We start from the raw sequence: 23957 nt of genomic DNA, 5'->3' as shown, positions 1-23957 counted from the left end.
AAATATCTAGAGATTGTGATTAGCATTCTCAAACCACATATTGGTTATTTACCCTTAGCTAGCTGTAGAACGTTTTTCAAACAAGCCATATTGATAAATGTTTAATTTGCATATTTTTATTGTATTTTTTACTCCTTTTTTTATGTGTTTTAGTCATTATAAGAGCTAAATAACTAGATTTCTAGTGAATTTTGTATTTTGTGGTTTAAATAAGAAAATTGCATGTCTATGAATTTAACCGCTTAAAAAATCATATTTTTGTAGGTATTAATGATTAAATAATCAATTGGAGCAAAGTGAAAATATATTTGGATGATTTTTGATGATATGAAGTTGATTTCAAGTGAACGTGAAGTGCAAAATGCAATCAAGTGGCAAAAAAGATGTAATATAATTAATACTAATAACACTATTACTATTATCATTATTGTTACTTTTTTTTACTGTTACTATTTACTATTACTATTTTTTATTTTTAATACTATTTACTAAATTGTACTTGTACTATTGCTTATTGTTACTATTTCTGGTTTGACATTCAATTAATCCATCAACAGGAAGATGTAATATAATTAATGCTAATAACACTATTAATTAATAAACTATTACTAATTAAACTAATTTAAATACTAATCAAATATAATAAATTAACACTAATTAAAGGTAATAAACTACTGATGTAATAGTAATCATTTAAATCACCATAATCAACCAGTAAACTAATACTAATTAAATATAATAAATCAAGTCATATTCACATGACACATGAGGTTGGTCTGCAGTACCTGTTGAACCAAGTATTGCCGAAGATTCTGACTGAGCACCACCAACTTTAGATCCTAGAAGTTCACTTGCTTTTTATGACCGATAAAAGAAATCGGCGCACACCAATGAGTGACAATGTACACGAATTAACTGGATGAAAATGGTGGAAACACAATCCAGGTAGGAGTTCTTTGAGATTTTCTTTATAATTAAAGGACGAAATTGGGGAGGCGATGAATGGAAGGATACAAAGGGGGTTGTGTGAGTCAAATTGACAAATTTGGTGATATATTTATAGCCAAACGCATTGAACATTGATTGTATGGACACAATGCAATTGTTCATCCAGAATTAATCAACGGCTAAAAAAGAAAGAATCAAAACTGTCGCTGGAGTTTATGTGTCGTTGATCATAATTGATCAATAGCCTATAGAGTTTCACCTCATCTGTTAATGGATGTGGCTATACTAGACGTCGCATGTAGCGTCTGCATTTAAAAAAAAAAGTTCTTTGCAGCGTTAATCAACTATTGATCAACGGTACTAAAACTACGTCACATCCAAAAGTGGATACAGCTAAGTAGTCGCCGCATTCAATTTTTTTAAAAAAAAAATTCGCACCATTGACCAACTTATGATCAATGGTGCACAAATTCAGCCGCATCCAATACTAGAAGCAGCTAGCGACTGGCAAAAATTTTTTTAAAAAAATTATTATTCATTTAAGTTGCTGTGCGACTTAAAAAAAACTTAAAATAAATTCAATTTTGCTCAATGCTGTTTGACAGCCCCATCTTTCCCTAAGGCAAACCAGAGGATTCGGCAGACTGCCTGTCCAACTCTCACTAGGACTATGGAGTCAAAACACTCATAAACCCTACGTAACGTGCGATAGAACCCCAAGAAACCAACAATCGGAGATTACTAAGCCGAAAACATGATTACCAAACCATACGGTGAAATGGAACTTTAACTAAATACTTCAACGAAAACGAAAACGAAAAACGGAACGAAACGCGGCCGCGTCACAATCCGACCAAGATTAAGCCGGATATCCGGCCGGATTGCCGGCAATAGCCAACCCAAAATTTTTTCCAAAAGCCTTGCCAATTTGGCCACATATTCGACCAGTTTTTGGCCGGATATACAGCCGGAATCTCTGCAGGAATTTCCCACCAAAAGTTTTCCATCCTCGTTCAAGTTCCAAACTCGCCCGATTCCAACGGATACAAGAAAAGTTCACATAATCATATAAATGTACAATCTCAAACGAACACTATCGAAACACTTGATTAAACACTTAGATATATATACATTGGAAGGTCCCAAAAGTTCAACTAGCAATACAAGTCGGAATATCCACAAATGATCAAGGTACTGTTAGGGTTTGCCAATACAGAGGAGCTTAATCAAAAGAAGGTTTACAACTAGCTCTACTCTTTTCTTCAAAATCACGGTTTCCAAAATTTTGAACCCTGTAAGGAAAACAAAGGTAATGGGAAGGAGTGAGTTTACGCTTAATGAGGTACCACAAGGACAAGCAGTCAAGAATCATGGAACTTCACTTTTAATTAGGCAAATATACTCACTAACTAAAGAAATGAATAAACACTTCATATAGAAAGGATACAGGTGGCTCTTAAGAGCCAAATTCCCTTTTCTTCAGTAGAACTTGATCAAGTAGTAGTTGATACTCCGTCAACTTTCAAGTATAGTAACCAGTCCAGTAGAGCACCACTTTATGCCGAATTCCGTCCACCAAACATACCCCTTGCCGGACCCGAACGCCTCAACAGTAACAGTGGGTGGTAATACTCGAGTATACCGGAAATCCAGAGTCTTTAATACCCAAAGATTCCCTAGGAACAGTCCCCATGGTTTTGTCAATTTTCTTCGACCAAGCCATTGCTGGCTCGATTTAATTGACTCCCGATGAGGTTGAACTCAGGTTTAACAGGAAGGTCGTTGGAAACACCTCCAAACGACATCAGATCAGGCACAGTAACAGATTCCAGTTTATACAGTGAACAGTCACACAGGCAAGAGAACGAGTGTGATAAAATACACTCTTGTCTCATTCAGAACAAACAGAGTTCACAGTCATTGAAGTCACAGATTTCAAGTACAAATAAACCAGTTAAGCAACAAATCAAGGGAGTAGTACACTCACCAGTTCAAGTAAAGATAACTTCAAAAGTTTTCATCCAAGGTAGGGTTTTGATCACCGAGAAATCCTAAAATAACCAAGATAAACAATAATGGTTCCCACATCCACAAACCCAGTAAACGGAATGCACAATTGAGGCTCGACTATGAGTCATAAGCCTATCCGAATGAATTACGAATGCAAAGGCACAAAAGTGTGGCTTCGGGGTGGAAAAAGTAACGGTTAGTTCTAAAACACGAACAACCGCAAAGCCCTTCATATCTCACCAAATAAAATTTTCAAAAACCAACCACAATCAAGCTGCTCATTCATCATAGATAGTTTCCTTGCTCAAATCCAATCCCTAGATCACAATTATCATGTCAAGCAAAGGAAATTCTAAAATCATCAAGTTCCTCTCACCTTTTGGCATTTTAATCACAACTGAAACTACACTTATCGGATTGAGATGAATCTTATGGCGTTTCGAAGCTAAAACATAGGTCTACATTTCCTATGAAGACATCGATACCCAGTTCTTGCATTTTCAAGGCAAAAAATCAAAATCTTAGAGAAAATAGAAAACTGTCTGCGAAACAGTGCATTTGGCAATTAGGGGCATTTTAGTCATTTCACATGCTACAGTACTCCGATTAAGCTGAAATTCTGCAGGCAGCTAGTTAACTCCATTCCCTATAATTTTTATGTTTTACCTAGGCCTGATTCGGCCTCTAACATGGACGAACATACAGGTCAGTAACAGGGCAGATTCATTCCCAAATATAAACCCTATCTGAAATTGATACACACAAACTGAAATTCTTCGTAGGCAAGTAAAACTAGCATATAAAAGCTCAATATTACACATAACAAAGCTATCAATCCAAGGCAAATGCTCAAGCATCAAATAAGAGCAGAAAATTAACCATAAAACTGAAATTTCCCACATCACCACCTCAAGTCATCATATATCTCATAAAACTACATATTTTGCAACTCCAAATCACAAGTATGCTAGTATTAGAAGTAAAAAGGGATGTCTTAGAAAAGTTACCTAGTAACCTCAAGAAAGATCGTAGCTTAGGGTTTCTTCTTCCAAAATCACTCCACCAACCCCTTTAATCCTCCTTAGTGACTGCTTGTATGGAGTGGTTTGCCATTTGGTTGGTTAAACCTCAAGATTCAAGCTAGCAAATGAGGTAGAAAATGAAGTTTCTCTCCTTGTTTTTCTCCTCAAGAAATTCGGCCAAGGAAGACAAGAAAGTGAAAGAAATTTTGGTCAAAATTGGAGTTTAAAAAAGTTAAATAAGCTTGGTCAAAGTCCAACATTCATTAGCTTCGCGACAAGTGGCGTCCTAGGGTTTAACCTCATCCTTTTGTCTACCAATGGTTAATCTATCTAACTAACCTTTAATTATCTCCTAATATCTTGAAAAATAATATCCCTTTACACAAAATTCACCTAGTCACTAAAATTTTATCACACTTATCTCACTAACGGGTCCCACGTCCAATATACACTACTAATGTCACATGAACTAACTTATACTGGAAAAATGATCTAAAAACTATACTCACTTGTAAAAATACCTAGAAAATTAATATAATAGAATAAAGTAAAGAAAATGCATGCGAAGAATTAAAATAAATAATATAAAATAAGAAAATTTTTACAGGTCCTTACACGCTGCTTCTCATTTATGGCAACCTTTACTACAAAACTAATTTGTCCAAAACACCACATTTCTCATTTTTCTTATTTCAGCATTATTTATGAAAATTCGCCGTAAAATGTACACAGGTTTTATGAAGAAAAGACAAAAGAATTCACCCAATAGTTTGTGTACTTAAAGGCCTTATTCTAATATAATAAATAAGAGCTATGCCCTTAAAGAAAAATAAAGGGAACAAAGAGGAGATGTGCTTACATCACACAACTGTTTTACAACTGTACCCTAGAAGCAATGGTCCAATTCTAATATAATAAATAAGAGCTATGCAGAAATAAAGGGAACAAAGTGGAGACGTGCTTACATCACACAACTGTTTTACAACTTTACCCTAGAAGCAATCCGATGCATGGACCAGTAGAAACAACTTCGGAAACAAAGAAAATATGAAAGCAGCAGCTAAAGAGGTAATGAAACATCATGGATGACAGCCATATTGTGGTCAAACGTATTACAGGTTCAAAGCAAAGATTCTCTGGGCTCAATTAAAATGGTAATGGATATACAGTACTCAAGACCAATTGCATGGATGTCCACTCGAAAGTGTGACCTTGGCCATAAACAGAAGGGGGAAACGATCCAGGTTTATTTGCAAAAGAAAACCAAGCAGGAAGACTATGCTCTTCTTTTCCAGAAGTATATGAATCAAAGACAGTTTAAAAATGAATACACCAAAAAAAAACCTTAAGCAGCTCAAACGATCATTGGCTAAATACTAATGATCTACCAAAAATCACACACGTTGAAGATATTGGGTAAGAAGCAAAATAACATCAATAAGCATTCCCACCCAAAGGCCTGATACAAAAAAGACTACAAAAAGAAGCACAAAGATGCATTTCCAGAAACGGATTTTAGCATCAGGAAACTATCCATGACACAACATGATATTCCACTGAACATCTACAAGATACAAGATTAAGCAAACAACATAACATGCTATTGACCCGTGAATCTTCTTACGAGAGTCAATTAATGCTCTAGCTTTATGTTTGGCACTAACTGCAAAAGCTCCTCAGGGAAATGACCTACATATCCACGCATCACAGAAATTTACGAGAGTTCAACAATTTTTGGGCGTTTATTGGATGCTTGCATCCTGGACACATCACTACAGGAATTTTCACCAGCACCATTGAACATCTTTTCTTCATCATTGCTACTATCACTACCAACTTCCTCATTACTTTTAATATCATGGTCATCGTCATCATCACTACTAACACTAGCAGCCAAGGAGAAGGTTGGCTGGGAACCAGCCATTGCAGACTCAGCAGCAGCAACAGCCTCAGCAGTATGAAGATCAGCAACTCCCAACATTAAATCCATTTCAATATATTCTGACTCATTACCATGAAGCACTTCAAGATCATATTTTTCAGCGTTGTTCTTTGCATCATATTGCAGTCTTTTATTCGCTTCTGATATGACTCCCAAAAAGTCCTTCACTTTTCCAAGAATATTACTTTCAGGAACAGTGCATATATCGGGTTCCTTATCAGGAATACAAACGCCTTCTGGTTTTGCAGTTTGCACAAAATCATCTTTTTTGCAAAATAGAAGCTTTGACTCTATAGAAGAGGCAGAGTAGTTGCCGTTCTCCTCCCAGTCCAAAAGATCTTTGCTTTTTGCTTCAATTCAAATATAATCATGCCACATATTAGCCAACATTTCAGTGCATATACACTCTAAGTATGAGCATCACCCACTAAAGAACACTCACAATTATAAGCATGCATTATAGATGACTCTGGTTGTGGTTTGACTATGTTTAGTTGGCCACCATCCTTGTTGGCGACAGTAGCTGCTGCCTCATTGCAATAATTTATGAACTTGGTCGGTTCCTGAAGAGCAGAACACAAGCTGTCAGAAGAACTCAAAAACATATGAAAAAGCAAGGTCAATATGTCAAATAAATAAGCACAAATTCAATGCACAGCCTCAGTTCAGAAGAAAGCAAGTTATTGGGAGAAGCTCTCTCTGTCTCTCTACAATCTCAAAATAACAGGCTGTCTGATGACAAATTTACTTTTCCTTTCCAGCAAATTCTAGAAATAGCAGATCTTTTGTGTTCATGGAGACTAGTTAGCTCCATGAACAGATATAATATGATATTTGGTAGGGAAAGGAATGAACTTCACTTCCTTTTCACCCATGCCACCCAAACCAAATAATAGAATGAAGCTCTAAACCCAACTAACTCTATGTAATCCAACTTTAGCCAAATCCCATGTTTTTTTTCCAGCATTGAGCACCACCTGCATATCAATCTCCACTCCCTTAAAATTTTAAATGGCACCCTCACCATCATAATGTCCAACATGTAGAAAACCAGAGCATGGGAGAGAGGATAGATTACTGGTGCAGAAAAGAGAAAAAAAGTAAGGTAGGAGAGCTATGGACAAAGAAGGGAAGCAAATTCTTTTTTTTTTTCCCTGGATTGGTGGGGAAGGGCGGGCAGCGGGGTGGAAACGTAATAAAAGTTGAGCTTTGCTAATTAGATAACTGGAGATGGATGTGGAAGTGGAGATGAAGCTCAGACCGAAGGATCTGTGCAGTGAGATTGATGGTTGCTGATGATCAACAAAAAGACCATCTTCTAAAAGTTGGCTATCTATTTGGATCATCAGTGATCTCAACAACATGCTACCTCCTTGAACTTGAGAATATAGGAAATAAACAGCCTATCCTGGTTATGCATTTCCTATTTGCAACATATGGTGGTTCAATTGTACATGCTGACAGAAGAATTGACAAAGTATGATAACAAAGAAAGGAAGACTGAGCTGGAGAACTAAGGCTAGTGAATCAGAAAGAAATGTCAATGTTGCCTATGGAGTATAGGGAACACCCAAAAAGGAGGGCTCAAGGCTGGAGAAAGTAAACAGAAAACATGGTGAAAGCTGTAAAATTCTATTGATAAACCTTGTTACCAAAGTGGTATCCATGCATCCACTTGCTGTTTGTGAAAAGAGATCCAAACCTGCCGGTAAGCATTGTCAGGAGCTGCATTACATTGAAAATACAGTGACAGCTACGTGAACCTTGTTTGACGATTGCACTATGATATTGTCCAATCATTGGTCAAATATTCATCATTTAGTGATCCTTGATGCTCTACTCTAAACCTGGGACAATCCATAGTTTACTCTCAGATTGGCACATTTATACACTACACAATTCCCTCAAGTTTCCCTAATGAAATTAGATTAGGAGCTTTCCAAGACTGCCTAACTATAAAAGCGCCTTAACCTAAACTGCCCACCAAATTTACATGCTCACGTGCAGTATTGTTTCAGGAGTAAAAGAGTACACTTAACAACCATACTACAGCTTCCTTCCCTTCACATGCACATGTATCCACAATTTTCTGTGCACAGGCAAGCACAGATGTAAATATCTCAATTTATGCGCTACATCAAAAAAGCATTTCTGCCATAACACCTGTTTAACACTAACAAAAGAGTTAATGAACCCATAGCACATATTCGCCAAGACATAGAAGGACCTACAATTTTATGTCCACAAAAATCTTCCATTTTGGTTTTGAGTTGGAGGCATAGCTGACAATCTCAGTCCAAATCCATTTAGTTATCCAAACCTGCCTATGATTTGAAAAGCTTGGCCAGGTTATTGTTTTTAAAGAATCTAACTAATTGAGTTTATTCTAACCCCAAAAGGTTAAAAAAAATTCATTGGGACCATATGCAACCACTTTCCCCATTCACCTCATCCAATTCTTTAATATCGATGACGAAACAAGAACATCAAGTTTCCAGCCCACCATCAGAACGATATCAGCAGTTAACCATACACTACTGTAAGTTCCTCTCCGCTGTGTTTTTTCCAGAAACAGTGCTCTATCATCTTCTATTCGGCATTACCCGATCTAAATTTGCAACTTTTAATCTGCCAATTTATTGATGGAATGTTTCTTTCTGGTTTCTTCTTCTCCTTTTACTTTTGTACATCAAAAACTGGCTGCACTATAAGAAAAAACTAGAAACACAAAAATATCAAAGAATAAATACAAAATTCAGGAACGAAATACATGAACATGGCTCCCAGAACATATCTTTTCCACCCAAATTTACAAGACAAGAACACATTCTCACAAACACACACAAAATGGGAGAAAAGGAATTGAAGCCAGTTTAGAGTTCGAACATGTAAACAGAAACACTATCAACTTATTATTATTCCCTCAATCTTTCATGGGAACAAGATTATTGGGACACACAAAACTAAGACAGAAATCAAATTAAAGGTTATAATCCACATGCAGTAAGTGCTTCGAGAGGACAAATTAAAGGGCTCAATCTCCTCCAACATGCGCCAGAAACTTAAATTCTGAGGTCGTTTTCAGCTGACGCTTTGATTCCGAGTTAAGATAATTACAAAGCTCCAACTGAAGGCAAAACCAATGTTCTTTTTCACGAAATAGCACACCAAACTGTTCTCACATTGAAGAAATCTCGATTAGGTGGTTATTGCAATATTAGAAAAACAGAACAACTCCTCCAATTATCGAGAAATTGCATGTTTCTACAATTTTTCTTCTGGAAGCAGAAAAATCAAAGAAAGACAAAAGCATTAAAATATATAGTGAACACTTGAAAAACAAGAGTATTCGTTTTTGAAGTACAATTAAGCAGATAAAGAAACGTACTACGAGAATAAATAAGCTTACCCGACCGGTATCCATATCCTTTGTGACCTTTGAGGGCTTCACAACTCTCTTCCCTAAATTCAAATTCAAATTTCAATCAAAACCCACCTCACAAATGAATAGAATATGGTTTTTGTTCAACAAAAATATGAAAAATTATAAAATAAAATTTGCACCTACTAGTTTGAGGGGCATTGCCATGGCGATTGGGACGAATTGATTTCTTCTTTCGTTGGCATTTGAAAAGATAGCTCTTTTGGGTCATTCTTCTTTTAGAATTGTTGAATAATCTCTCAATTGCTGTGTTCTGGGTAGCGATTATGGTTTAAATTGAAATGTTAGGGTTTTTGAAGCTTGGGGGTTTATATGTTCATGTCGGCAAGAAAATCGGAAAAAAATTCATTATTTTATATTCTGAATTTTAGTAACCCCCCTGTTGTCTCGGTGAGTTACGTCTAGCTCCCATATAGTTTAAAAGTCCATTTTTTTAACCCTTTCAGTTTTGGACTAAAAATGTAAAATGAGTGAAAAGTTATTAGATAATTTACTAAAACGAATAAAGAAACTTAACAGAACCATTTTCATCTTATGATATGAACCAAATTAACATTATGCAATTTTGTGGGAACTATAGTGAATTAGCAACAACAATGTTGATCTTTGATCTTACAGAATTATTTGATATATTCTTTACCTCTAATTTTCACTTTTTCACACGAACCAAATCAGCATTATGCAAGTATTTTGGGGGCTATTAATAGCAAATTACTGAAAAAGTTTTTCTCTTTATTCTTGTAGTTCGTGTAACTTTTCATGGCACTAATTTGAGCTACATAATAGATAGCCATAACTATTTTGTTAGTTTGATATTGACTTATTTTTTTCCAAAATTACAAAAGGCGAATTGGTAGAATTTTAAAACATATGGAGGTTCTTATTAGAATCCTCAAACCATGTATGGGTTATTTACACATACCTAGTTAGTTGTAGAATATTTTCCAAACAAGTTTGTCCATGTATGGGAATACGAATTTGGAACTTGTCCATGCAAGTTTATGGCTGTGATGGTAGATGTTAACGTACTGCATCTAGTTATCTTAACAAAAGAAGTAGATTGGTTTAGGATATTCGAAATTGGAATTGCAAGTTTGAGAAATTATAAGATCAAAACATAGATAAAATTGTAAAATTTTCGTATACTATATTAAACAGCAATTTGCTTGGCACTATTCATCCACTTTCGACACCTTGTTTTGGGTTACTTCAGTAAATTCATAGACGTGGCTTAGCTATTTTTTAACTTTGGGAACAATCGATAAGAGCAAGGATTGCTGTCAGAATTATGCTTTTGCCCCTAGTTTGAGATGATATTAATGATTGGCAATTGCTTGATTAGAGTACATATTTGCATTTGCCGATTAACGCATGCTAATTAATGTTGTATATTAGTAGTCATAAACAAATTGTACAAGGAAATATTTATATGATTTATTATTCTTCCTCTACTTGTACAAGGTGATGAATATATGTTTTCTTGTACTACTAGTGCATACTTATACAAATTTTGTAATTTAAGAATAGTATAGTTTGAGAGTGATTTTCAAGTATACATATTTCCTCAAGTCAAGACAATATATCATCAAGTCATGCTTAAAAAGTGATCATCCAAATAGCTTGGCGGTTTGAAAAAAAAGAAAGACATGGAGTTCTCATCTACCAAATTCAATTTTGTAACATGGAATAGGTAAAGAACAAAAGATAAAGATAAAGAATGCATTTACCTTAGACAATGAGAATGATAACCATTACAAGTTGATGGATTATTTTTGAGGTATGCGTTTAAAACTTAACTTTCTTACCTTAAATTGTATATGAGGAAAATGGGTTATATTTAAATATTTGATTGATGTGTATCCTAGTTTGTACTCTCGTGAGAATGGAAACATGGATTTGAAATATTTAATTATTTTGAAATTCTATTCATATATGTCCTATGTGTGAATAAGTTTTTTAAAATGATAAATTTGGACATATAAATGCTTGATTAATAGTAACTCCCAAATTTTTCTTAAATAAGTTCATGACTTGCAAAAGAAAGGGGGGCTAAAATAAAAGCAATATGTGGTAGAAAATTATTTATGTCTACTTACTATGAGTTTACATGCAGATTATACTAGTTATCTAAGTTTAATATAGTTTAACCACTAGGTATAATATATCTCCTAATTTAAATGTAAGAACATTCTACTCTAACTTAATTAAATCTAGCATATTATTTCGTGCAAGTGATATAATTGTGATGTTATTTGTTAACTTTATACTTAAATGCTATATCTTCCATTTTGACATCACAAAAGAAAATGAATTAGGTACCCATTTAGTATTCTTTATATCTTCATTCACGATCAAAAAGATGAAATGTTCTTATCCTCATAATAAATTAGGTTGTTGCATCACACATACTTGAATGTTGATCAACTCTTATTTTGTCGATGCATTTATGTAACCTTAGGTGCCTATTAACACAATTTTCAAAATAGAAGGTGCTGTAGTAAAGATGAATAAAAATTATTTTGAAAATAATGCTTTACGTGATTTCTTTGTGTGTATTTGTTAATATGCCTTTAAAAGGAAGTAACTCTTTGAATATAATTCATCCCTTTGTATTTACTTGATTTATATGGTTATTTTAAGGGGGAGATATTTGTAGAGAATGATGATGAAAATTGATATGGCTTTGATGTTAGGGGAGTTTTACTTGCAATTATCCATATGCAACTTCGCTTCACGTTTACTTGCTTTATTTTCGATGATAACAAAAAGGGAAGTAGATTGAATTATATTTCTTCAAATGTTGGCTTATGTTGAGGAGAAGTCTATTTGAATTTATTTCATCAAAGAAATTCTCATTTATTTGTCATCATCAAAATGGGGAGATTGAAAGATTTAGGTTGATTAATGCTTAGTTTTAATGATTAACGAAATAAAATGATGATTTGTACTAATATTTCAAGCGAGCTTTTCATTAGTATAGATGTTCAAATAATTGGCAAAGGAAAGTGTAGACACCAAATTTTTGGTGTAATTTCATTTACTGTTTATTTTTAGTTTTTTATTTGTCGTGTTAGTTTTATTCGATTTTTAGTTTTTAGTTTATAGTTTTTAGTTTATTTTTAAGTTTTTAGCATAGAATTTCTTGAAAAAAAAAAGAAAGAGAGAAAAAGGAAAAATGAATGAAAAAAAAGAGAAAAAGGAAAATCATGAAAAAATGAAAAAAAAGAAAAATCATAAAGAAAAAGTAAAAAAAGAAAAGAAAAGCGTTCAAAAAATATGTTGTAGTTGTTTCAGATTTAGTTTCATTATTTAAAAATGAAAAATTGAAAAATGAAAAAAAAGGAAAAAGAAGAAAGGAAAAAGAGGAAAATCTTAGCTTTTTATCTTTTGGTTATTAATTTTATACATTTTATTTAAGTTTAAGTTTGTTTGAATTATTATTTTATTTTTATTGTTATTTATATTATACTTAAAAAAAAAAAAAAAGAGGGAAGCATGCAAGCTGCGTATTTTGGCAGCTTGCAAAGAAGAGTGGTACATGCCCATCGGATGGCCAAGATAAGAGGCTGAGAGGAGGTTGATTGCTGGCCATTGAGAGCAGGGTTTAGGAGGTTGGGGAATTGATATAAAAAGAAAAAAAAGCAGCAGCCGCAGGAGGAGAGAAAAACATACAGAGGGGATAAAAGATTGACGGCTGAAAATTGGGCAGAGAGCTACGAAGGGAGAGTGAGGGTTTGCGGCTGAAAATCGGGAGAAAACAAAGCAAAGAAAGATCAGAGATAGAGAGGTAACTACGGGCTGAGGGTTTGAGGAAAGAAAGAAGAACCAAGTGAGGAATAAGCGAGAAGAGTAAAGAAAATCTGGGGAAAGAGACGAAGGAAAACAAAATTTTCTGCACAAACCTTTGGAACAAGGCTGGATTTCCGTCACCTTGCAGTGCGCTTTTCTCCATCGGAGAGATCTCTTCTGGGGAACCTCTTGCTTTCTGCATCTTCTCTGATCATTAAAGGACAACTTTGGTGTTGAGTAGCTTCCATAAAAACGGCCACAAGACCTTCAAAGTTCAGCTCTAAGTCTGCCCGTCACTAGTTTTGAATCTTCGTCGGCGAGAATTTGCAGCTTCGAACCTCTACAACGGAAGCAATCTTTTCATCCGCTCTGTGTTCCTGTTTCCACCAGAAGTTAAAGGTAATCTTTTGTATCCTTAGTTGCTCATACATCATCAGAATGGACACACAAAAACGTAGAAAAATTTGGCTACTGGTATAATGAACATGTCTTGAAATCCTGCGATGAACATGTATCAGTTCCTGGGTCGCTGTTTTTTCGTGTTTGCACAATATTGCTGCTGGGTTGGGTGTTAACTGGAATAGGCTACGGACTGTAGTTTAGTAGTAAAGATTTTAACTTTGAGAAGGAAATAACTTTTCCTTGGCTGATTCATTCGTTTCTGCATCTGAAGCCACATGTCGGATAGTTGCAGAAAGTTTCCAGCTTTGCACGCTCTTTGTTCTGACTTTTTGGCATGTGTAGATCTAGAGTTGGGTTCTGTTTTAACTTGGGTTTTAGGCAAGAAAACATAGGAAGTCTATCTTGGTACATCATTAGCAAGTTTGGTTGGAGTTCATGATATGGTTAGTTGCTTTGCTTGCTTAATTCGTGCGATGCTTGCTGAGAATGAACTCAGGAGCACATCAAAGCTTCGTGGGTTTGCTGCCTTTTGCTGTTGCCTGTTCTTGTGTGTATTTAGTCCTTGGTTAAAAAAATAAAAGGCATAAGTTGCATGATTTTCGTTAGTTTGGAAGTCTGAAATGCATGAGCTATGGCCGAATACTTTGCTGGAAAATGAATTTCAGATTGTTAAACCATTCTACATGAATGTCTTGTCCAGAATTTCTGTGATGCATCAGTTCCTTTATTGTTCTTGCTTGTTTGGAGTTTAAAGTTAAGTAGCTTGTTGCTTAGTTAGAGTTATGATATTGGGTTGAGAAATATCTAATCAAAGCTTTGTATTTGAATTAAAAATCTGGCTTGCACGATAGAGAAAAGGGCCTCGGCTGGGAAAAATTGCAGAAAATCTTGTTTCCTCAAAGTTAGCATTTTGTCCAGATCATTTTTGTTGCATTTTTGAGTTCAAAAACCTGTTTGATCCTACTCCTACCTTTGCTTCAAATCTCTGCATTTTGATTTGAGTAGAGATATACTTGGGTTATTTGCATGAATATAGATTCGGTCAAATAGGTAAGAGATTGAATGAGACTGCATAGCCGTGAGTTTGCAGAATCCATGAGTTTCTTTCTATGTTTTGATTGTTTAGATGTTAAAGTTCCATATTCGGTTGCTGGGTTAGAGCTTTGATGTTTGGAGGGTAAAGTTTAGATCAAAATTGAGCATGCAAATTGAAACTTGCGTTTGGAATTTGAAACTGCAGCAAAGATGTTAGCTGAAAAATTGCAGAAAGCTTTCTACGTGGATTGCATGAGCTGCATGAAATAATTTCCAGAAAATTGCATTCCAACCCCCCAAGTCTCCCCTTGTTCCACTATGACCCAACCAATTGAATAATCTCTTCATTTTGGTCCTTGGTAGTTTTATTTTTACAGCTTTATTGCTTGTTTGCTTCAATTAATTACTATGCTTTGTTTAAATTGCACTTCATGCATGAATTTAAGAGCTTTATGACCATGTAAGCCCGTGTTTGCATGTTTTCTTTAATTTTTACAAATAAATCGGTACCTTGACCCTTTTATTATTTTGGAGGGTAAATTAGTAATTTCACTACGTTAGAGCTCCAACTCAAGGGAGGTATAACTTCTTTTATCTTTTTTGTCTCTCCTATGTGAACCAACGTGCTACGTGAGAACTACATGTCTACTTTGCTTTCCTAGCCTTTCTTTAATTTCTTTTATTTATGTCATTTACTTTTGCTTTTTATTTAAGTTATTCTTTATGGGGTATGTGTACACCTCTTGGCTTGTAATAGATAGGGTTTGGAGGAGCATTCGATGAACAGCTGTTGAAGACTTGTGCCTAGTTAGCAAATGTAATAGTTAGGGCCTTAATCACCTTATGTGTCTTGCATGTCTATGTGTTATATGTTTAATCGTTTTCTTAGGTTTTGGCATTTAGATATGCATGCTAAGTGTTATGTGTTATGTGATTGACATGTCTACTCGCTTTCCATAGCCTGAATAAATGTGATGGATGAATGTACGTTTCCGCTAGTCCAACGCTAGTCGGAATTCATAGAATGGGATAGTCCAACGCTAGACCCTTAGGGATTTCCCCTCGTTAGTACATGTTTGCATGTTCATTACATGTCATGCATTCTTTTTAGTTTTATCATTTTACATGCCCCTCAAACCCCTTTTCCCTCCATTTTAGGATTTTTGCATTTCATGCTAGTTATAGGGTTCATTTGCTTGAGAGTCCCCTTAAATATGGGATATAGACGAGTGTGGCTTTTTCTAAGCCTTAGCACGCTTGTATTTCCTTTATAAAAAGGGCAAATTGAGTCACGATTTAGATCTCCCCGTACCCAATATGCATGAATTCCCTAGGCTCATGCATTTTTTAAATCCACTCCACCATTTTATACCCTCATCACACTTTCATTTTTCCTCCTATTTTGCACACGTGCACCTTTATGTTTCTTCACTTGCACACGAACACTTTTATCATCACTTGCACACATGCACTTCATATTATCATTTCACATACCGTACCTTGCCCACTCACGAGCACATTTTCATTTACATATTTATTGTCTTTTATTACTTTTTCAAACTCATGTCCTCACATTACATACATGCATTCCATTCATTTGCATCCCACTCGCATTATTCGTGACTTCTTCAAAAGATTGTTATTGGGCTTCACAATTAATGTGATTGGCACCCAACCTTTGAAGAGAAATTTCCCCAATACCCCTAGGTCTAGGGTTTGCATTCATGTAGTACATCCAAATGTAATAAATTCTTTGGTTAAAACAAGAAAATCTTTGATTAAATCAACGCAACTAGCCTTGGCTAGGTCGAAGGGGTGCCTTGGATTTTTATCATTGCCTTCCCCTTCGTCAAATGTGACTCTCGAACCTTTTTCATTGGTTTACGTGGACTAGGAGTCGTTTAAAAGGGGTTTCTTACAACTTTTTCCTAAAAAATTCATTTTTAGGTGACTTGGTACACCTTAACTCATTACCAAGTGGCGACTCCCATTTTTTCAAAAAACCCTTTTTAAACTATAATTTTGGGTCAAATCATCGCATTTTCAAACCCCCATTTAGACCCATTTTTCTTTTAAATCACAATTCATTTTCCAATCACAAATTGAATCAAAAAATACATTTTTAAACCATTTATTTATTTATCAAAAATGGGGTGCGACAGAAAGAAAACAAAATAAAAAGGAACAAAGCTTTTTGCTGAACATCCGATGCAACTTCGAACACACACCAAGAGGATTGGATGTCCAAAAGATAAAGTAAAAGTTGACCCTGATGATCGGATGATGGATCAGACGCATAGCTGGACCATCAGACATCTAATAGATTAAAAGGAAACTTTGGAATTTTCTGTTTCTATCGGACACATCTTTTGAATGTCGTATCGGATGTTCGAAACTTCTAACAAAGACTTACTCAACACACCTTCAAACGCAATATCGGATGCTGAGTAATTGGATCGAACATCTGAGAAGGTGTTTGATGCAGGATCAAACGTTTGATAGCTCTAAGGGCTAGTTTTTCAATCGCAAATTTTTTTGACCATTGGATAGACTTTTGGAGCAAATTTTCACTATCTATAAATATTGTCATGTATTAAAATATGAAAAACTTTTGCCTACATGAGATACAATCTTTTAATAGTGATTTTAGGATAGAAAAATCTTTAAATATTGTATAGGTGTGGGGAAAGTTCTTGGATTTGTAAGGTTTCTCATTAAGGCGGAGTAAAATCTTGAAGAAGATAACCTCACTTGTAAGTGATTTTCATTGTTAGGGTGAGCATTCAATTGTAGTTTCGAGAGAATTAACTAGAGAGAATTGCAAAATCTCTTGACTCAACTAGAGTTGGGATATTTAGTGTGAACAAGGGGTGAACTCTTCTTTTTCACAACTTGGTTTCAACAATTGGAAGAAAAAGTTGATTGATTCAACTTCAAGTTTGGGAGGAAGTTGAGAATTTGTTTAGTTTGCAATCCTTTCACCTTATTGTTTTCTTTTTGTCACTTGTTTGTGTCGCTTCATTTGCTTATATTTCTTATTATTGCGTTTGGTTGAGTGTTTGTTTACTTAAACTATTTTGATTGAATTGGTTAAAATTTGGCCTTGCTTTATTTTTTATCAACCTAATTTACCCTCCTCTTAGATTGCTTTGAGCCTTACACCTTTTATTAATGGGCAAATATTCTTCATCTATTAACTATTCATGTTATTGATTTCAAACGAACTAAAATTCATAACTTGCACCCTCATCGATACTCTCTTTTTGGTTGAATTCTATTATGCTCAGGAAAGAAGCTTCTGAACATTTTTTTTTCTAAATGTACATGGCTTCCAATGACCTTTATGTAGCTTTTGAAAGCAAACAGACTTGACAATGAATATGGAAAAGGTTCTAAATGATGTTTAGGGAGTTTATATAGCGATTTCTATTAAGAAAAAACGTGCAAAAGCGAATATTGGGTGAAGTATGTGTGCGAGTGTGCTAGTATGTGAGTGAGAAGAAAAAGAAGTAAAGAAAGAATGAGGCCCACGTTTTATTTTAAATTTACATGACTCAAATATGCAGATTAGATTGGAGGCGTAACCCAGGGATTTGGTTCGCATATTCAAATCAATGCTTCCCAAAACCTAATTCATGGGCCGTGCAATTCGCGGTGATTCATGGGTTTGACTTATGGATCCGGCCCACATTTCAATCTAGCCTTAAAGCTTATCCAAGCGCCATCTGCTAGTGGATTCTAGTTGGTTTGCAGATCTGCCTAGAAACATGAGTTTGCATTAATCCACGGGTTAAATTTGTGGGCTTGATTTACGTTTCAACTTACATTTTGTGTTTCTCTGCAACACGTGCAGAAAATTCTGCATTTACTATTTTCACGAGCATTTCCCCTAAAATGCATTAGATCACTTTTTCACATAATTTAACACTTCACGCATGTTTAAAATGACCTAAACATGATTTCTAACTCTTCATAATGGATCAAACGTAATAAAAATGCAAAATGAAGGGTTGAATTCTTTAATCTTCTCGTTCCTTACCGAATCTCAAAAAGTGACTTTTGCTTCATTTTTTGAACCCAACAAAGCAAGGAAAACAAAACACATCAAAATTAAATAAACTAATACAAAATATTAGGTTATCTCCTAACAAATGCCTCTTTATAGTCATTAGTTGACTATTCTTTTTGCTATCAAGGTGTATTTGTCAACGGTAGCTATAATTTTGTACACGGGGTATGCCAGAGCTACATTTGACGGGCACTTTTTTTTTTCAGGTATATTCTAAGAAATTAGCCCAAATGGAGCTTGTATTTCCTCACACAAAATTCTCTATAAGACACTTGGGTATCACGTAAACTGCTACCAATTCTAACATAATAAATAAGAGCTATGCCCTTAAAAAAATAAAGGGAACAAAAAGGAGACATGCTTACATCAAACAACTGTTTTACAACTTTGCCCTAGAAGCAATCCGATGCATGCATCAGTAGACAACTTCGGAAACAAAGAAAACATGATGCCCAAAAGCAGTAGCTAAAAGAGGTAAGGAAACATCATGGATGACAACCATATTGTGGTCAAACGTATTACAGGTTCAAAGCAAAGACTCTCAGGGCTCAATTCAAATGGTAATGGATATACGGTACTCAAGACCAATTGACAGGAGAAACACCCTCTGGCCTCTGCCTCTGGTACAAAAAGTGCAGCCACTTTACATTGCATGGATGTCCACCCGAAAGTGTTACCTTGGCCATAAACAGAAGGGAAAAAAGATTCAGGTTTAATTGCAAAAGAAAAGCAAGCAGGAAGGCTATGCTCTTCCTTTCCAGAAAGAACTGAGTCAAAAACAGTTTAAAACTGAATACACCAAAAAAACCCTTAAGCAGCTCCAACGATCATTGGCTAAATACTAATGATCTACCAAAAATCACACACGTTGACGAAATTGGGTAAGAAGCAAGATGCCAATTGGATGAATAAAAATAACATCAATAAGAATTGCCACCCAAAGACCTGATACAAAAAAGACTACAAAAAGAAGCACAGAGATGCATTTCCAGAAACAGATTTTAGCATCAGGAAACTATCCATGACACAACATGATATTCCACTGAACATCTACAAGATACAAGATTAGGCAAACAACATAACATGCTATTGACCCGTGAATCTTCTTACTAGAGAAGAGTCAATTAATGCTCTAGCTTGACGTTTAGCTCTAACTACGAAAGCTCCTCAGGGAAATGACCTACATATCTACGCATCACAGAAATTTATGGGAGTTCAACAATTTTTGGGCATTTATTGGACGCTTGCATCCTCGATGCATCATTACAGGAATTTTCACCAGCACCATTAAACATCTTTTCTTCATCACCGCTGCCATCACTACCAACTTCCTTATTACTTTTAATATCATGGTCATCATCATCATCACTACTAACACTAGCAGCCAAGGAGAAAGTTGGCTGCGAACCAGCCATAGCAGACTCAGTAGCAACAAGTGCCTCAGGGGTATGAAGATCAGCAACTCCCAACATTAAATCCATTTCAATGTATTCCGACTCATTACCATGATGCACTTCAATATCATATTTTTCAGCCTTGTTCTTTGCATCATATTGCAGTCTTTTATTCGCTTCTGATATGGCTCCCAAAAAGTCCTTCACTTTTCCAAGAATATTACTTTCAGGAACAGCACATATATCAGGTTTCTTATCGGGAATACAAATGCTTTCTGGTTTTGCAGTTTGCAGCTGCACAAAGTCACTTTTTTTGCTAAATAGAAGCTTTGACTCCATAGAAGAGGCAGAGTAGTTGCTATTCTCCTCCCAGTCCAAAAGATCTTTGCTCTTCCCTTCAATTCAAATATAATCATGACACAAATTAGCCAACATTTTGAGCACTCACCCACTAAAGAACACTCACAATTATAAGCATGCATTATAGATGACTCTGGTTGTGGTTTGACTATGCTTAGTTGGCCACCTTCCTTGTTGGCGACAGTAACTGCTGCCTCATTGCAAGAATTTATGAACTTGGTCAGTTCCTGAAGAGCAGAACACAAGCTGTCAGAAGAACTTAAAAACATATGCGAAAGCAAGGTCAATATGTCAAATAAATAAGTACAAATTCAATGCACAGCCTGAGTTCAGAAGAAATCAAGTTATTGGGAGAAGCTCTCTCTGTCTCTCTACAATCTGAAAATACCAAGCTGTCTGATGACAAATTTACTTTTCCTTTCCTGTAAATTCTAGAAAAAGCAGATTTTTTGTGTTCATGGAGACTTAGTTAGCTCCATGAACAGATGTAAAATGATATTTGGTACGGAAAGGAATGAACTTTACTTCCTTTTCACCCATGCCACCCAAACCCAATAATAGAATGAAACTCGAAGCCAACTAAAATATATGTAATCCAACTTTAGCCTAATCCCATGTTTTTTTCCAGCATTGTGCACCACCTGGATATCAATCTTCACTCCCTTAAAATTTCAAATGGCACCTCACCATCACAATATCCAACATGTAGAAAACCAGAGCATGGTAGAGAGGATAGATTTCTGGCGCAGAAAAGAGAAAAAATGTGAGAGATAGGAGAGCTATGGACAAAGAAGGAACGCAAAATCTTTTTTTTTTTTTTTTTTTTTTTCTGGGTTGTTGGGGAGTGGGTGCTGGAAACGTAATAAAAGTTGAGCTTTGCTAATTAGATAGCTGGAGATGGGTGCGGAAGTGGAGATAAAGCCCAGATTGAAGGATCTGTGTAGACTGTGTAGTGAGATTGATGGTTGCTGATGATCAACAAAAAGACCATCTTCTAAAAGTTGCTATCTATTTGGATCATCAGTGATCTCAACAACATGCCATCTCCTTGAACTTGAGAATATAGGAAATAAACAACCTATCTTGGTTATGCATTTCATGTTTGCAACATATGGTGGTTCTACATACTGACAGGAGAATTGACAAAGTATGATAACAAAGAACAGGAAGACTGAGCTGGAGAACTAAGGCTAGTGAATCAGATGAAATGTCAACGTTGCCTATGGAGTATAGGGAACACCCAAAAAGGAAGGCTCAAGGCTGGAGAAAGTAAACAGAAAACATGGTGAAAGCTGTAAAACTCTATTGATAAACCTTGCTACCAAAGAGGCATCCCCACATCCACTTGCTGTTTGTGAAAAGAGATCCAATCCTGCCAGTAAGCATTGTCAGGAGCTGCATTACATTGAAAATACAGTGACAGCTACGTGGACCTTGTTTGACGATTGCACTATGATTTTGTCCAATCATTGCTAAAATATTCATTATTTAGCAATCCTCGATGCTCTACTGTAAATCTGGTACAATCCATAGTTAACTCTCAGATTGGCTCACTTAAACACTACACAATTCCCTCAGGTTTCCCCAATGAAATTAGATTAGGAGCTTTAATTTCCAAGACTGCCTAACTATAAATGCGCCTTAACCTAAAGCGTCTACCAAATTTACATGCTCAGTATTGTTTCAGGAGTAAAAAGAGTAGACTTAACAACCATACTACTGCTTCCTTCCCTTCACATGCACATGTATCCACAATTTTCTGGTACAGGCAAGCACACATGTAGATATCTCAATTTATGCACTACATCACAAAAGCATTTCTGCCATAACACCTGTTTAACACTAATAAAAGAGTTAATGAACCTATAGCACATATTCAACAAGACATAGAAGGATCTACAGTTTTATGTGTACAAAAGTCTTTCATTTTGGTTTTGAGCTGGAGGCATAGCTGACAATCTCAGTCCAAATCCATTTAGTTGCCCAAACCTGCCTATGATGTGAAATGCTTGGCCAGGTTTTTGTTTTTAAAGAATCTAACTAATTGAGCTTATTCTAACCCCAAAAGGTTAAAAATAATTCATTGGGACCATATGTAAACCACTTTCCCCATTCACCTCATGCAATTCTGTAATATCGATGACGAAACAACAACATCCAGTTGCTAGCCTACCATCAGAATGATGTCAGCAGTTAACCATACTCTACTCTAAGTTCCTCTCAGTGTGTTTTTTTCCAGAAATAGTGCTCTATCATCTTCTACTCGGCATTTACCTGATCTCAATTTGCAACTTCTAATTTGCCAATTGATGGAACGTTTCTTTCTGGTTTCTTCTTCTCCTTTTACTTTTGTACATCAGAAACCGATTGCAGGATCAGAAAAAACTAAAAAGAAACACTAAAATATCAAAGAATAAATACAAAATTCAGGAACGAAATACATGAACATGGTTTCCAGAACATATCTTTTCCTCCCAAATTTATAAGACAAGAACACATTCTCACAAACACACACAAAAAGGGAGAAAAGGAAATGAAGCCAGTTTAGAGCTCGTACATCTAAACAAAAACACTTTAGACTTATTATTATTGCCTCAATCTTTCATGGGAACAAGATTATTGGGACACACAAAGCTAAGGCTGAAATCAAACTAAAGCTTATAATTCAATCAATGCAGTAAGTGCTTTCGATAGGACAAAATAAGGGGATCAATCTCCTCCAACATGCACAAGAAGCCTAAATTCTGAGGCCATTCTCAGCTGACGCTTAGATTCCGAGTTAAGATAATTCTAAGCTCCAACTGAAGGCAAAACCAATGTTCTTTTTCACGAAATAACACACCAAACTGTTCTCACATTGAAGACATCTCGATTAGGTGGTTATTGCTATTGTACGCGATAAAATTTTCAAGTCTGCAAAACGACAAGAAAAAGAAATACACGACAAATATGTGATATATAAATTTAGAAAATATGGGGGTACAATCTCTGGAAGTTTCTCGAACTTATGGAGAGTTTCCTTCGATTCTTCTCCTCGAACACCAATCCAAGGGCTTTGTAGCTTGTTCTTGGATCCACCACTGACTCCTTCAAATCTTGATATGGAAGATTTGAAGAATTTGAGAATATTTGGAGGCTCAAGCCTTGATATGCGAAAGACTTGGAGAGCTTGAAGATCCAACCCTTCGTAACTTGAAACTTCAATACTTGAGTGTATGAGGTGCCTCTTGAAGTCACTCTGTGTATCTGTGTGTGTCTAATTTGGTTGAAAAACCTCTATTTATAGTTGTAGCAAGGGGTAGAGGTTGGAGACCTGTGTACCACTTCACTTATCTTGCAATACGTGCAGTCATATTAGGACTGTGCTAGCCAAATATTATCTTTTCATTTTATATTTATTAATAAAGAGATAAGTAATTCCTCGATTGGCCAAACTTGTGGGGACACGTGACGTGGCGCCGTTTGACTGGCCAGGCCATTGCAGTATATAAGAAATATACTTGGATTAAACAACTCTAAATATTATCCCTTTAATAAGAAATAA

At 35.6% G+C, this 23957-nt stretch overlaps 1 protein-coding gene across 2 annotated transcripts; it reads right to left on the bottom strand.

The window, feature by feature from the left end:
• Positions 1-5397: 5397 nt before the first annotated feature.
• Positions 5398-9692, bottom strand: LOC113698057 (uncharacterized). 2 transcript variants are annotated; one of them, XM_027217725.2, is made up of 4 exons: positions 9491-9692; positions 9332-9384; positions 6365-6485; positions 5398-6272 (listed from the first exon to the last, which is right to left on the bottom strand). In XM_027217725.2, exons 1-4 carry the CDS (start codon positions 9573-9575, stop codon positions 5695-5697), a joined length of 837 nt encoding a protein of 278 aa, XP_027073526.2. In that variant the 5' UTR covers positions 9576-9692; the 3' UTR covers positions 5398-5694. The 2 variants fall into 2 exon arrangements, with proteins under 2 accessions (XP_027073526.2, XP_027073527.2); XM_027217726.2 differs by having other exon boundaries at positions 9487-9655.
• Between the last annotated feature and the right edge of the window lie 14265 nt (positions 9693-23957).

This window comes from Coffea arabica, chromosome 7c (assembly GCF_036785885.1).
Source record: "Coffea arabica cultivar ET-39 chromosome 7c, Coffea Arabica ET-39 HiFi, whole genome shotgun sequence".
NCBI classification, from domain to species: Eukaryota; Viridiplantae; Streptophyta; class Magnoliopsida; order Gentianales; family Rubiaceae; genus Coffea; species Coffea arabica.
This window is presented reverse-complemented; position numbering and strand designations above follow the sequence as displayed.

Coding starts and splice junctions, on each gene's coding strand:
- LOC113698057 (XM_027217725.2), bottom strand. CDS start 9,575: ATGACCCAAAAGAGCTATCTTTTCAAATGCCAACGAAAGAAGAAATCA. Junction 9,385..9,490: donor TGGCAATGCCCCTCAAACTA/GTAGGTGCAAAT, acceptor ATTTGAATTTAG/GGAAGAGAGTTGTGAAGCCC. Junction 6,273..6,364: donor TATAATGCATGCTTATAATT/GTGAGTGTTCTT, acceptor TTTGAATTGAAG/CAAAAAGCAAAGATCTTTTG.